General features: G+C 45.8%; 1 protein-coding gene across 5 annotated transcripts in view; it reads left to right on the forward strand.

The window, feature by feature from the left end:
• Positions 1 to 13584, forward strand: part of COL26A1 (collagen type XXVI alpha 1 chain) — a 195283-nt gene that overhangs the window by 139006 nt on the left and 42693 nt on the right. For all 5 annotated transcript variants that reach the window (XM_055796739.1, XM_027790969.2, XM_027790966.2 and 2 more), the window contains one exon: positions 11565 to 11626. In XM_055796739.1, the coding sequence (XP_055652714.1) occupies positions 11565 to 11626 (62 nt within the window). The remainder of the gene's footprint in view (positions 1 to 11564; positions 11627 to 13584) is intronic.

Genomic DNA, 13584 nt, shown 5'->3' on the forward strand with positions numbered 1-13584 from the left:
TCCTATTGGCTGTTTCTAAGTACTCAGCCCATCAAAAACCTTTGTTTCAGGGACTAAAGTGGAATTTAAAGTATCTGAATATAGTCCTTTGTGTCAAATCAAATGATTTGTTAAAGTGAGGCCAGATTTGTGGGGAGAATCAATCTTTTTTATTAGATCAACTGATGTGGAAAAAGCAGACAAACTTTCAAGCATATTAACCCTTCTTCTGGCCGGCGTTTGGATTACAAGAATGGAGGGACCTGTCTGCCATGGGGGACGGTGCTTTAGGGTATGCGTTTACACTGACTGTTCCTCAGCAGTCTTGGTCTGAACGCAGACATGGGTGGCATTTTAGGGTATGCTTGTACAGTTGTTTTGGGGGAAAGACTTGTCTCCATGTGTGTTTGGACACTAGATGTTACTACACAACAAATAATGGGCTCTGCTCTGCAGCTGACTCATTGTGCAAGTCTGGGGCTAATTACTGAATCCCTCTGTGCCTCAATTTCCATCTGTAAAATGTCACAGATGCCCACCATTCATAAATCGCTTTCAGATTTCCAGATGAGGTGCTGTGTAAGTGTAGAATAGCATTAGTTTGTGCATATTGTGCTAGAGTATAATATAAAACACATGCAACAGAAGAGCCTCACAGATGTGCCTCTTTCAACTGCAAAAGGCAAGGCCCGGGCTGATGATTTAGCACAGCACTAATTGGGCTAAAATAGGAGATTGCTTTTGTACTGATGCAATTGTCGCCATTGAAGTCCTCATTTACCAACAGTTTTTGGAGATAGCGCAGTTATTTCCTATTGAGGAAAACTGTAGCGTCTTGGGTTTCGAAGCACAACAATTTATAGCAAATGTCGATGTTTTTATAGCATCCCCCACGTTGGCTGTCCTCACACTTCTCGAAGGGGACTGTTCCATTGTTTATTTTCAATGTGCATCTTGCTTGGCCTGTAGCTGCACTTAGCACTTTTTTTTGCTGCCTGCAACCTTTTGGGCATATCCTAATCTCAAAGCAAAGGCATTTGAGTCATTTTCATTGCCATTACTGGGTGTTGCATACACAGGAATCCCCATTTATTGATAAGAAAGCTGTTCTCGTGGCTGCAAGCGAATGAGTGCCTGGCAGCTGTTCAGTGTTAAGTCAGTGCTCAAAGTTTAAAGGATTTGTGGGCTGTGATGGTTTGGGCTGAGCTGTTGTGAGAAGAAGGTGCGGGGTTGGTGGGGGGGAGGGAATGAAGGTGTCTCTGGAGATATCCAGTTCCTTCTTGGTGTATTGCAGACAAATTGCACCATTCTGCATTTGTCCATTTTGGACTCGCGGGCTGTTCTCCCCATTCCTCATCAGTGCTCAGAGGGAGGGTCAGAATTCATTGTCAAATCCTCCACAGCTGTAAGAGTAACATAATATTGAGGCTGAGTGCGTGGGGTGACAGGCGTGGGAGAGAAGATTGGCTGACACCCAGCCTTACCCAATGCTTGCCATGATCCAGGAGAAATCTCCCCGGATGCTGGGCCCTCATTCATGGGTCTAAACTTGCCATTTAAGGTGTTTTTTTAAGGAGAGTTTCAAGGTGGAGGCTGCTAGAACATCAAAATGAAGCTCCTCAAAGTACCGCCAGCGTGATGTCTCTTAGGGGACACTTACACGTAAACCAGAGAAAGCACAAATAGGCAGATGGTGAATAAGGGCTCAGTCCCGTCAGAAAGTAAGTGGCTCCTCAGGTTTGGGAAGCATTTGGTGAGTTTTGGGTTAAAATAACAGGATGTTGGAATTCTGGAAAACATTTTGATTTTTCTGATTTTTTCATTCTAAAATGCTGTAGCTATTCTAAAATGCTGGTGTAGCTATTATGAAGAGTTAAAAATCTGAAACTGAAAATTAAATGTGCCTGGCTGACCCTAAGTGGATATATCCTTTGCTAATTTTTCTTTACCCAGAAGTTAACAAGGAAACAACAAAAGCAAAACAAACCCAAAAGTCCTTTGCATGGCTGTGTGCTAGCCACTAATCTGATGCAAGTGTTACCTTGTTCATCACATTATGGGGACCAGATGATGTGAGCGATTTGATGGGTTTCCTGACTCCCCGGCATCCCCTGGATGTTTCTGAGAACAAAATCGCAGCTGCAAAATGTGGAAGGGACTCCTCTTTCTGCTGCTCAGATCAATAAGGACCACTGCAGAGCTCAGGGAGATTTTGTTAAAGGCAGCAAAGTGTAATGAGCAGAATTAGGGGCAGAAATGGTCCTTGAGATGCCGACCATCTTGTAGCCTTGAACTGTTTCACTGCAGGTCCCACTGCTGAGTGACAGTCATTAACCTGTGCAGAGCCACAGGTGTTGAGCAGGGGCTGTGGAGCGCCCTGCAGAGGAGTGAAGCTGGGGAGAACAAACCATAGTGGGTTGAACCTGAGCCTGAAATGCTGACATGGGAAATCAAAGCTTTGCAAAACTGCCCCTGGCAATAGCAGTAGTAATACCACTAAAAATCATAATCAGTGCATTTGCTGTAGAAAGCATAGGTGGTGTAGGAAGCATGGGCAAACATAGTATTTTGATGTTTGGGGAGCCAAATTCTTCTGAATTCAGACCATCCTTTTCAGTTGCTTAAGCAATTATTTTCCTTATGGGTCTTTCAGCTAATTTTTTGTCTTGGCGAAAGGAAGACAGGGCTAAATGTTCTGGATGAGGAACCACTAGTGCTTGACTGAGCATCCTAAATGTAACACATTTATGGGTTGCAGGGACTTTGTGCAGAGAGGAGACATCTAACCCTGGAGGTGTCTTGCAGGCTGAAGTGTGATAAAACTTTAAAGCAGGGGTAGAATTTAATGTCTGAAATCCAAACTGGAAACAAGATGCATATTTTTTTTATACAATGGTTAACTTTGGATGCAGTTCACTAAAGAAACCTGGGTTGTCTGGCTCTAGAGTGTCTTTCTGAAAGACATACTCCAGTTAAGCACACGTTGTTTGGCTCGAGACTGTGAGAGATTCTCTGACCTGTAATATGCAGGTGCAGAACCAATATTGTAAGAGTCCCTCCAGACTTGACGGTGAGCCTTGATTCGAATGTTTCCTTTTGTCCTGTCTGCTTCCTTATTTCGTGTTACATTACTCCATATTTTGACTGCATTTTCCCCTTGATTGCTTCTCCCAGCAGGGAAAAAAAGCCTTTTCTGTGAGGGATGTGAGACTGTCTCAATTTGAGATGAACTTTCAAGCATAGTGGGGTTCCCATGCATGCTTGGACTGGGGTCAGGTCCTGTGAAGTATCACTCTGCGTCATAGATCAGGGAGCAATGGAGAGTCTGGTTCAATGATGGTGAGTGACAGATGCTGGATTTTGGCACAGCAAGGACTGGACCAGCTGTAGGAGGAGTGTTTTCCCCTGGGAAGGAGCTCAGCCCCTGTGGGCTCTGTGCCCTCCACTTCCTTGGCAGGAAGGCATGGGGGCTGCCTCCTTTTAGTCTGGGGACTCTTAATCTAGCTCGCACATAGCCCTGTCTTGCTGTGAGAGGTTTGTATGTACATATTGCGCATGCTACCTATGTGTCTTTATTTGCACCGCATGCTTTACCGCCATGCAGTGATATAGTGGTGAAGCAGGGGAGTAAAGGGCCCATGGGAGGCTTTTTTCCCCCCCCTCAATATTAAAATTTTGTGCAATATCAAAAGTACAGAGCACCACGCTACCACCAGCGTCGCTTCAGAGCACTGAGTTCAGCAGCGCCACAGCTCTCTCAAACTTGTGCTGGATCAGTAAAGTCTTTATTACCGGGGTCATTTCAGTCTTCAGGCAGCTATGCTGGACTGCGTTAGTAAAATGTCCTTGGTGTTTCTAAAAATAATAGATAATACATTTCTAACAAAACGTGTCGCATCAAAATCCAGCCATTCCCTGCTAAACCTTACTCTGACAAATAAAGATGGATTGAACAGGGATCTTGCAGCTCATGGTTGCCTGCAGATAAATGATCATGATCTAATTCCATGTGCTAACAGAGCATGGGCCTAAGCAGAAAAATAGATCTTTGGCACTGTGAAAGAGCACAAATCCCCAGGCTGAGAGCAATTATGTATAAAATTAGTTAGTGGTGTGGGAGTGTGCATGTGTGAAATTTTAAATAAAACAATGTGAGTGATGTGAGCTGTTTAAGAATAGACCTGAGTGAATAATGGAGGATTTTTTGGGTTCATTTGCCAAACCAAAAAATTGGAAAGAAAAATGATTTGGGAGAAACTGAAATGGAAATTTTTAAGGTTTTGACACAACGTAATAACTAAAATATGGTTTTGGGTCAACCCAAATTATTTCATTTGACCCAAAGTGAACCATTTAGTTTCACTTAAGACTATTTAATTAGTTCATTTCAGTTTTGAAATAAATGCTATTTCAAAACTTAACACTGAAGCATGTCATTAAGAAACTATGAAAATGGTTTAACAAAAAACATCTAGAGCAAATATTGCAAAAATTTTAAGAATGCATCCATATTTTATTTTAACTTGACACTATGTACCAAATTTATGTGGGTTCTCAAATAGTAGTTGTTACTCCAAAAGTACATTTTTTGGTAAACTTTCTTTTCACAGTTTTGCTCAGGATTTTTTTACAAACACTTCAAAATCAGAGATTATCATGTTAATGAAAAATATTTGTTGCTTATGCAGGGGGTAAAAAGCCTTTTCCTGTTTAAGAAAGTAGAAGAAGATAGACATGAAAATGAAGTATGAATATTTTACAAGCAGAAAAAGATCAGATGGCAGTTCTCATAAGAAAGGAAATTTGAGCTGCTTTTTAAAGATAGCCAGTAAAATTAAGGGTAAGGGTTATTATAATAGAGATATAAGATGGAGAGGTTACAAATGGAGAAATTTTGGCAGTGACTGGGGTCTCCTAGCAGAGGTAGTGAATTATCTGTAACGATGGTAAAAAGGCAAAAAATATTCTATAGGTATTCTGTTTCATCTTGACAGGCAGCCTGAGGACTCACAATTTACAGGTGAAAATAAGGCTTGCCATCCTGCAAAATCCTGATGTGAAAACTGTGGGAGAGAACAAACCCTTTTTGGTCTGTGAGACAGTCTTTAAATTTCTCTGAGCCTCCAGTTCCCTTAGCTGTGAGATACTTTAATTATGCTGATTTAATTATCAGTCATGCTGAGCAGAAAGGTCACGGGGCTCTGTCGGTGCTGGTTTTGAACTTGGGGTTCGAGGAACCATATGTTGAAAGCCAGTAGCCTGCAGTTTTCTGGAGCTGTTTGACCCAGAAAGGGGGCAAAAAGGAAGATGCTCTCTCTCCCTCCTTCCTTCCACGTTTCCCCGCGGTTGAGACACAGCCTCGCTCAGTGGTCCCTGTGTGGTGGCAGCAGAAGGGAGCGTGCAGTGCAGGTACAAGGCTGTGAGGTGTGGTGGTGTCCTGTGTGTGCCCAGCCTATGCGCGCTTGGGTCAGGGCATGTGGTGTTTGTGATTTAGCAAGTGTACAAATTCCCCCTGCAGCTGAACCTGCTGAGATGCTGGGGAGAGGAGGGAGCCGATGAGCTCTTGGTTTTTTGGTTGGGTGCCTCAGACTGTCTATCCCAGCATTGTGGCTCTGAGAGACCCTGGCCCAGTCTGGGGCCCTTCCCTGGCCACTGTCATTGCCGAAAGGTGAAAATTTGCAATGCACACAACAAGTAGATAGAACAGCAGTAAACAGGGGGGCTCTTGCAGCTGAGTCTTAATGATCCTACATTAAACACCACTCCGGGAGCTTCCCCTTACAGAGAAACAGTTCTTGCTCCAGCTCACTGGGACCAGAGCTGTGGCCAGGACGCCCGACATGCCGGTAGGAGCCCTTCACTCCTGTGGCTCTCCAGACCATTGATTCCTGTTTGCTCTTCAGACCAGAGGCTACCGGTGACACAAGTGTTCCTCCTCTCCACAGTTGCTGTCAGCCCTTTGCCTTTCACATGCTCAAACCCCGTTACAGAGCTACAGACATGACTGATTCTAAACAAGTACAATTAATAAAGTCTATCTAGCCAACATCTGACTCTCGTTAGAGGAAATGTGTTGAAAAAACAGATCCCAGGTTGGCTGTGATTTATGGCTTGGGCCTGCTATTCTTCACAAGCACTGGCGAAAGCTTTTGCAAAGGGCCAGAACATAAACTACTTAGGGAAACTCACTATCCATGTAAAAAGGCTGGAAGGGTCAAATCAGACAAATTAAAGAGGGGTGGAGTTGCAAGCCTGAGCTGGCTGTCCCCTACTGAGGGCCACCTAGGTAGGCACAGGAGATCTGTGTTCATATTTCTGCGGTGGAATTTGACTTGACATCTCTTCTGTGCCAGAGTCTGGAAGTGTTACTGGTTTTGTGTTTTTTTTTTCCTTCTGGCTGAACTGCGTGTATGTGTGTGGCAACAAGCGGATGGAGGTGTCGGGGGGCTGGTGGTTTATCTTGAATGTGTCCAAATATGCCATCTCTGGTGCTTAACATCTCAGGTGCTCATGAAGTTGACCGAAGTTAGCTGTGCTTCCTACTTCCCTTGGGAGTTTTGAGCTTCATCCTTTTCTCCTTGCAAAGAAACATGGTTGCCTGGACTAATTTAGCTGACTTCACCCATGCCCTTCCAGAGTTATTCAGAGACTACTCTGCACTTGTCCTGGAGAAAGGTGTCTGCAGACTGAGAAGTGCTGGTCTCCTGCTTCCTTTGAAAGACAAATTATTTTTCAAACTGGACCGACTCAAGTTGTGTGTTCTCAGTTTGTAAGACAGCGCACCCCAAACCGTGATGGTGTGGTGCCTGAGACCCGCTGTGAGCAGTCCTGACGGTGCAGTTGCTGGTGCAGGATTAAAGCTGTTGCATTGTGTTCCGTGGAGCTGCTGCTGCGTTCCCAGTGCTCTAAACCTGGGCTGATGGCACGACCTTGGGGCAGCTCTGGTATTGCTCCCCTTACCCTGGGGATAACAGTTTGTCCTCTTTGTGCTTGTCCGTTTCCGAAAAGCGCAGTGAGAGTTGTGGCCTTTATTAGATGGAGAGAGAAGAGCTGCCAGGCAGGCTGTGTCACAGAAATCAAATATACTAATTTACTGTGCTGTGTACATGTAACACTTGGTCCTTTTTCATCCCCTGACCTTGGGTCCTTTACAGATGAAACATTATGCTAACAATGGATGAAAGGCAAGTGAGACTCAGAGGAGGAAAGTGCGTAGTTTAGAGTCCCAAGCAGGTTGAAGCATGAGCTGAAAATGCGATTCTTATGTCCCCAAGCCTGACTCTGTGCTACGCCCCATTGCATTGCAAGGTTGAAGTTTCTTGTAATGGCAAAATATGGTCTTGAAAAACCTGGCTGCAAAGATTTTATTTGTTTAAACAAAGGCTTTGTGATTCCAGAATTCTCTCCCCTTTCATATGCTATAAACCACCTCCTCCACCTCCCCTCTGAAATATGAATTTTGGAGTAATCCATCAAGAAAAAGAGAGACAGAGCCTTGATCCCTTGACTTCAGTTGAGCTGTGCAATTTATATCTACTGAGCATCTGGCTGTAGGGAAACCAAAAGCCCTTTTAATATTCTGCAGAGACTCTGGGTATACAAATGAGCGTGGGCTGTCGGAGCTGAGAAATGGGGCAGAGATGCCAAGAGGTTTCTATGCCATTTTGCACAAAACTCTGACCTGTGGCCCTGTGGTGAAAGTTGACCTGTTTATTATTTTTCCCTCCCCTCAGTGCCACTATGCTGAAATCATTAGAGCCCCATTGGTATAAAGACATTATCATGCCTTTCTTGTTATCTCGATTGGAATGAAGAGTTTGAAGACTTGTGGGGCTTTCAGCCTTGAGCAGCTGAAATGTGCAAATATTTAATCATGAAATTATGCGAACACTGCTTGAGGCCAGCAAAGCAGGAGTGCCAAGTTCACAAGGCACCTGAAGTCAGCCGTTCACTGCTGTAAGTTGCTTGTTGTAGGAGCGTATCCAGAGTGGAAGCCACAGGCTTGGAGCCTGATGCCTGTTTGCAAAACTGCAGCGCTGCCTCAGCCTTTGGTCAAAGATGGGTCAGATGGAGCCACCTTTGGGTCAGGGTTAAGTGGGTCACTGCTGGCACAGGCTACGTGACTTCTTCTGTGCCAACATGTGGAGTCTACCACATCTTTGATATGTTAGACTTTTCTTTCCCTCCAGTTGCATTGCTTTAACCATGTGGGAAGGGAGAGGTGTGCTAGGACAGTAACAGCGAGACATCGTGGAGACAGACTGGGTGCCACGTGATATGCTGGTAGAGTCTCGTGTTCATTATCTCAATTATTTATCCTCCCTGCTGGAATATTTCTAAAACAAATCCTACCATGTGTTTTGAGGTTGGACTTCATAGAGTGAAATCACAACTCCTTTCTCGGAGTTTAGCTGGAAAAATACAAATCTGCCAACTAGAAATATGAGGGAAATAAACTGTGGTTCTGTGTAGCAACAAGTGATGGATTTCTGCAGATATGGAAAGCGTCTGCTCTGGAGTTCCAGGTCAGAGAGTATGTGTATTTGCCCCAGTGTTATATTTGTTGCATGTGAAATAATGAAGTGAGATTCTCAAGCTCGTTTTAGTAAAGCAGACTGCTTTCCCCCGATCAGAAAATTCAACTTCACAGTCCCAGGCCTTGGAACCACCAGCCGTCAGGATTAGACACTAAATACTTCAATGCATAGTAGTCAAGCAAGATATTTATTGGCTTGATGTGTCACCACCGCTCTCAGGCTTTCTGCAAGGACAGATAACAACCCTAGAACCTGAAGCAGCCTGGTTCCCGGTGTGTTGTGAGCGACCTTTGAAGGTAGTTTCTGTAACTGCATTTACTGAGCATTTATCTCTGTGTCTGAAAGATTGTCCATCTGTTGGTTAGCTAAATAAATGTCACCAGGATGTGCTGGCAGGACAGCTCGCCTTAGTAAGAAGATCTCTTGCATAAGGATGTCCACTTTTGGGATAAATTAAATGTCTTTTGGGTCCAGGCTAAGTACCTTGGGTGTGGATTTGAATTTCCAGGCATTTCATGAAGGAAAGGATCAGAGTTCAGATCCAACTTGAGCTTAAGTAGTTCTCTTTCTGACCTGGGTTGTGTTTTCATATGTTTCAAAAGGCATCACTGGCATGAAAACGATATTAGTACACATCTCACCATGCAGTGGCACTGCTGCTTCCCCCCTCCCGTCATTTTGTTCATGTAAACGTAACCTTTGGTGCTGCAAACACACCCAAAAGGGCTCTTTGAGACAATCTTCAAGAGTAGGGAGGCTGCTGGGTCAGTGCTGTTCCTACACTCTCTCTGGCAGAGACAGTCAGAGTTATCCACCCCCCGGGAGCTGGTTGATTCACCCTTGTGCAGAGGGGTAGTACAAGCCCTTTTTTATGAGCTGAGCTCTCCAAAGAGGGCTTAAATGATCAATCTATCTCAAGTTATGCAGAGATGGTTTTCAGACAGTTCAAGTCAGTCTCTCTAAACCTATGGGAGTTATTAATATGTGCAAGCCAGCAGAAGGGAGAATAGGACTCCATATTTTATTTGCTCTGTAACACATCTGGTACGCCTTTTGGCTCTTGGGAGCACTGGATTTATTCAGCCTTATCTTGCTCTGAGGATGAGCAAGATCAAAAGCATGAAGCCGGTTACACGCAGAATGTAATTCCCTGTTTTACACGCCGCAAGCAGATCCAGACCAAACAAGCCTCACCCATTTCCTTCCCTGTGGGACAATGCACTTATGGCACTTGCGCACTCATCGGCCAATTCAAGCCAAAAAAATATTTTCCAAGATCTATTGCAGAGAATAAAAATAAACAAATGTTATTTCCTGTTGGGTAAAGGAATGTACATGTCAGTGTTAACCTGTAAGAGAATCCCTCAATCTAAGTGTTCCTGAACCACCAGGTGCTTTGTCTGCAAAACGTTGGGTAGCAGGAGGTGGAAGCTCTATGTCTAGCGCCTTTGGGAAGCTATGTGGTTCCTCACGGAGGGCCAGTGAGAGGATTTCTGTGGAAGGGTTATGCAGTGGGTGATTGGTTGCCATTAGCGCTCAAGCAATCTTCTTAGACCGTAAATCACTAACGTGGAACAGCCAAGCTCCCTGGCCTCCCGAGCCATGCGCTAAAATCTCTGCGTGGCTGGGAGCCATGAGTACATACCATGTGCCTCGTAAAACTGCAAAGTGTTTGTGGGTGAAGATTGGAGAGATTCCTTGGGGCTCCTTGTGCAGAAGGGGACAAAGCTTGTTAGGGGAGACAACTGAGTCCTGGGTGCTGGGGTGGTGTTCAGTCAGGCCAAAAGCCACGTTCACCCATTCCTTGCCATAGATAGGCACTGGGTTTACTCAACATCCCCTGCCTCAGTGCAACCTCAGCCTCAGCTGCACCTCTAGTGGTCTGTTAAGGGGCTCAAGAATTGCAGGTCAACCTCCCCAGCCCTGTGGAAATACCAAGATCAAATACTTTTTACATGGCCAGTGAAAACTGGCTGTAGCTCTTGAGGAGCCCAGAAACGTGTATAGAGATTTCTCCTCTGTGGGACATGAGATAGCAGTGATTCATCACCTGAATATGGATGGTTTATACTCTGAAATGTTCCATGCTGCAAGTCATTTTCCCTTTTTAACACAGTTGCAACTGAAGTCATGATAGGTGAGAGGTGCAGCCTGGAAAGCTTCTCTGAGAGCTGGGAAGGCGCAGGTCAGTGCTGCTGCAAGGTGCTGGGGAAGCGTCTTGTTGATTAGACCTCTGCTCAGGGCTTTGTTCTCCTTCACTCTAAAAAAACAGAGGCAAAGCAGCAAGCCTTCTGTTTAAGTAAGTGATGTACTTTGTATCAAGCAATCACTTTAAGCTGCACTCAGAGCCCATTATGTTAACGTTTGTTCCTGCTAAGGCATCCTGTCAAGACCCCTTTGGTGGTTGCTGCTGATCTGTTGCTTCTGTGCAGCAAAGTGAGATGGAAACCACTTCGTGCTGTGGCTCCAGTCTGCATCATCCCTGGGCTCTGTCTTGGATTTTCTTGCTGTCGCTGAGACAAATGATTTGTTGTAGGAGTGATAACAGGGCCTGGGAGCCCAGGGATGGAGCAGGACTCCACAGAGATGGGCATTCTGTATATTCATTGCTTTCCTCAGTATTTGACCAGGACACAGTGTAGGAGAGGGTACGGCACAGAGCTAAATGGGGCAGTGGCTGTGCAGCCTGATGTCCTGTGAGGTGGGAGCGTGTGCCACACCATTTTGCACCAGTGGCAGAACAAGTGTCTCTGCTGGTGACAACAGGTCATGCTGCTTGGCACCATGAAAAGTCTTAAAACTAGTTTTTTCTTTATCTGCCTTCTACCTATTGGGAGCTTGGTTTCACGCTCTGCGCTATTAAACATCCCCAAACAAGGTTCAAGTAGTGTGGCTGTTCACCTGTGCAACGGGTTTGAATACTTATATCCCCTCCATAACTGATCTCAAATCAGTTTTCTGTGTACCTTGGATCAAAAATGGATCAGGGTCTGGATGAAAATGCAAAGTATGTAGAAATTTTACATCATTTTGTTTTGTTCTTTCTAGAATGCATGAACTGCACGAGACTAGCAGATATGACCGAGAGGCTAAACACGCTGGAGGCCAAGGTAAGGACCTGCCTTTATTCTGCCATTTGGCCAAAATTTCCAAGAATTGACAGTGGAAAAGATACTGGGTTGGCAGCCCTGGGGCGATCAGGTGCCTGTCCTTCCATCCGCAGCAAGGAGCACGCTGTGGCAGTGGCTCTGCCCCAGGAAATGAGGGCAGCGCTGCTGTGCATGCAGGCATTGCTCGCGCCTAGCCTCGCTTGCAGCTGCATCACTGCCTCCCTTCTGCTCTCTGCTGCTCAGCTCAGCTCCTCCTAAAGGGCACTCAGACCTGAGAAATAACATGCTGTGTGTTACCATCGTGCTCGTCACTGCGTTCGCTTGTTAGGAGCCTGCCCTCATGCCACGGCTGCCTTGTCACCGGCTGGCCGGATCTCGTGGTGGGCTTGCTGGCCACCGTGCTGGTGCGTTCGGGCCACACTTGCCACTGTCACAAGTGTGTAGCTGTTAATGAACAAGAAATCACTCGTTGCTGTCAGCTGGAGCACGTTGGCTTAGGTTTTGCTTCACAAAGAGAGGGCAGGCAGAGCTCTATGAGAAATCTCTTACCTTCAGCTGGCTGGGGATGTGGGGGTTTAAAGCAGTGATTCCCCTGGCTCACAAAAGAAACAGACTGATTCTGGTCTCTCTTGCTAAAAATGCCTTGTAGAAACCTTACCAACATAGAGGGCAAAACAGAGGAGTAATTACATAGATTGTTCTAAAAACAGCTGTTCATTAACCTGCTTTTCAAGTGCTATCCAGTCCTACTTTTTTATCCCCTTTTGGAAAGATGGGCAGCTTTCATGCACAGTTTAGTGGAGACAAATGTTAAGGACAGACCTTCACGTTGTGTGTGCGTGTGAGTTCTGCAAATTGTTTTAGTTTCTACTTACTGGGATTCAGATAAATTGTTCCAGTCTAGCAACAAAGCAGCTGAGTCAGTCCTTCCCCTTTGATCTGTGGTCCCTCCTGTGACAGCCCACTCCTGGCTGTTAGATACAGTGCTTTGGTCTCTTTAAGGCATGTGTTGCTGTTATTATTCATTAACTGATGGTTATCAATGCCATAAAAGAATTTGGGGAGAAACCTTTGTGGAAGGGGGTGGTCGATGTGTGGTGGTTTTGAAGCCAGTGCATGATACTGTGGTAATTTGGGAATTGTCTGTGCTGAAATGGAGTGAGCAATGTTGTCTGGAACTTCCTCAAAGCCTTTGCAGTTCTATTTCACTACAGGAAGGGGTGGGGGGTAGGGATGAAATTCTGGGGAGCAGAATTGTTCAAGTGGAAACAACTGTTGTAGTGCAAAGGACAAAGATGAGCGGGATCGTTTTTCCGAGCACAGGACCTGGCAGGTGGGTGTTCTTTGGCAGCGAGAAGCTGTAGGCGTTTGGAGAGGAGAGCAGGGCTGGTGACTGACCTCTGGGTTTGCAGTCCCAAATCCAAATAAGACATGGGACCAGCCTCCAAGAGATGTAAATCAGCTCTTCTGTGCTCAGCCTGTAGCCAGCTATACCTTGTTTCACTTCCCAGGATTTTCTATATCTGGCTCCCTGGAAAACCAAAGATGTCCTGACACCAGAGCACCCACGCTGCTGCCCTGTGCTGCTCCGCACTTGTTGGGGAACGAAGCGTAAGAGGCTAATGGCAACCTCAGCCGGGGCTCTGGCAGGGCTTCGTGGAGGAGGAAGGAGGTCCTGCATGCCCAGAGTCTTAGCCCAAGAGTGAAACTGCACCCAGGCCAGGGGGGTTGGCTTACAGATATGAAGCTGGTCTAAATTGGGTGACATTCCCATCACCTGAAAGCAACCTGCTTTCTGGCGTTGGCACCGGCTGCCCGCAGTGTTTGGGAAGCGCTGCCTGCTTGCCTCCTTCGCAGGAGCGCTAGCGAAGGCAGAAGCACGTTGTCTCCTGCTCTAACCTAGGACACTTGTGCAGCAGCTGGCATTTGTCTCCTGACTGGCAAACCCGATGTGCGGG

Source organism: Falco peregrinus, chromosome 2 (genome assembly GCF_023634155.1).
Source record: "Falco peregrinus isolate bFalPer1 chromosome 2, bFalPer1.pri, whole genome shotgun sequence".
Classification (NCBI taxonomy): domain Eukaryota; kingdom Metazoa; phylum Chordata; class Aves; order Falconiformes; family Falconidae; genus Falco; species Falco peregrinus.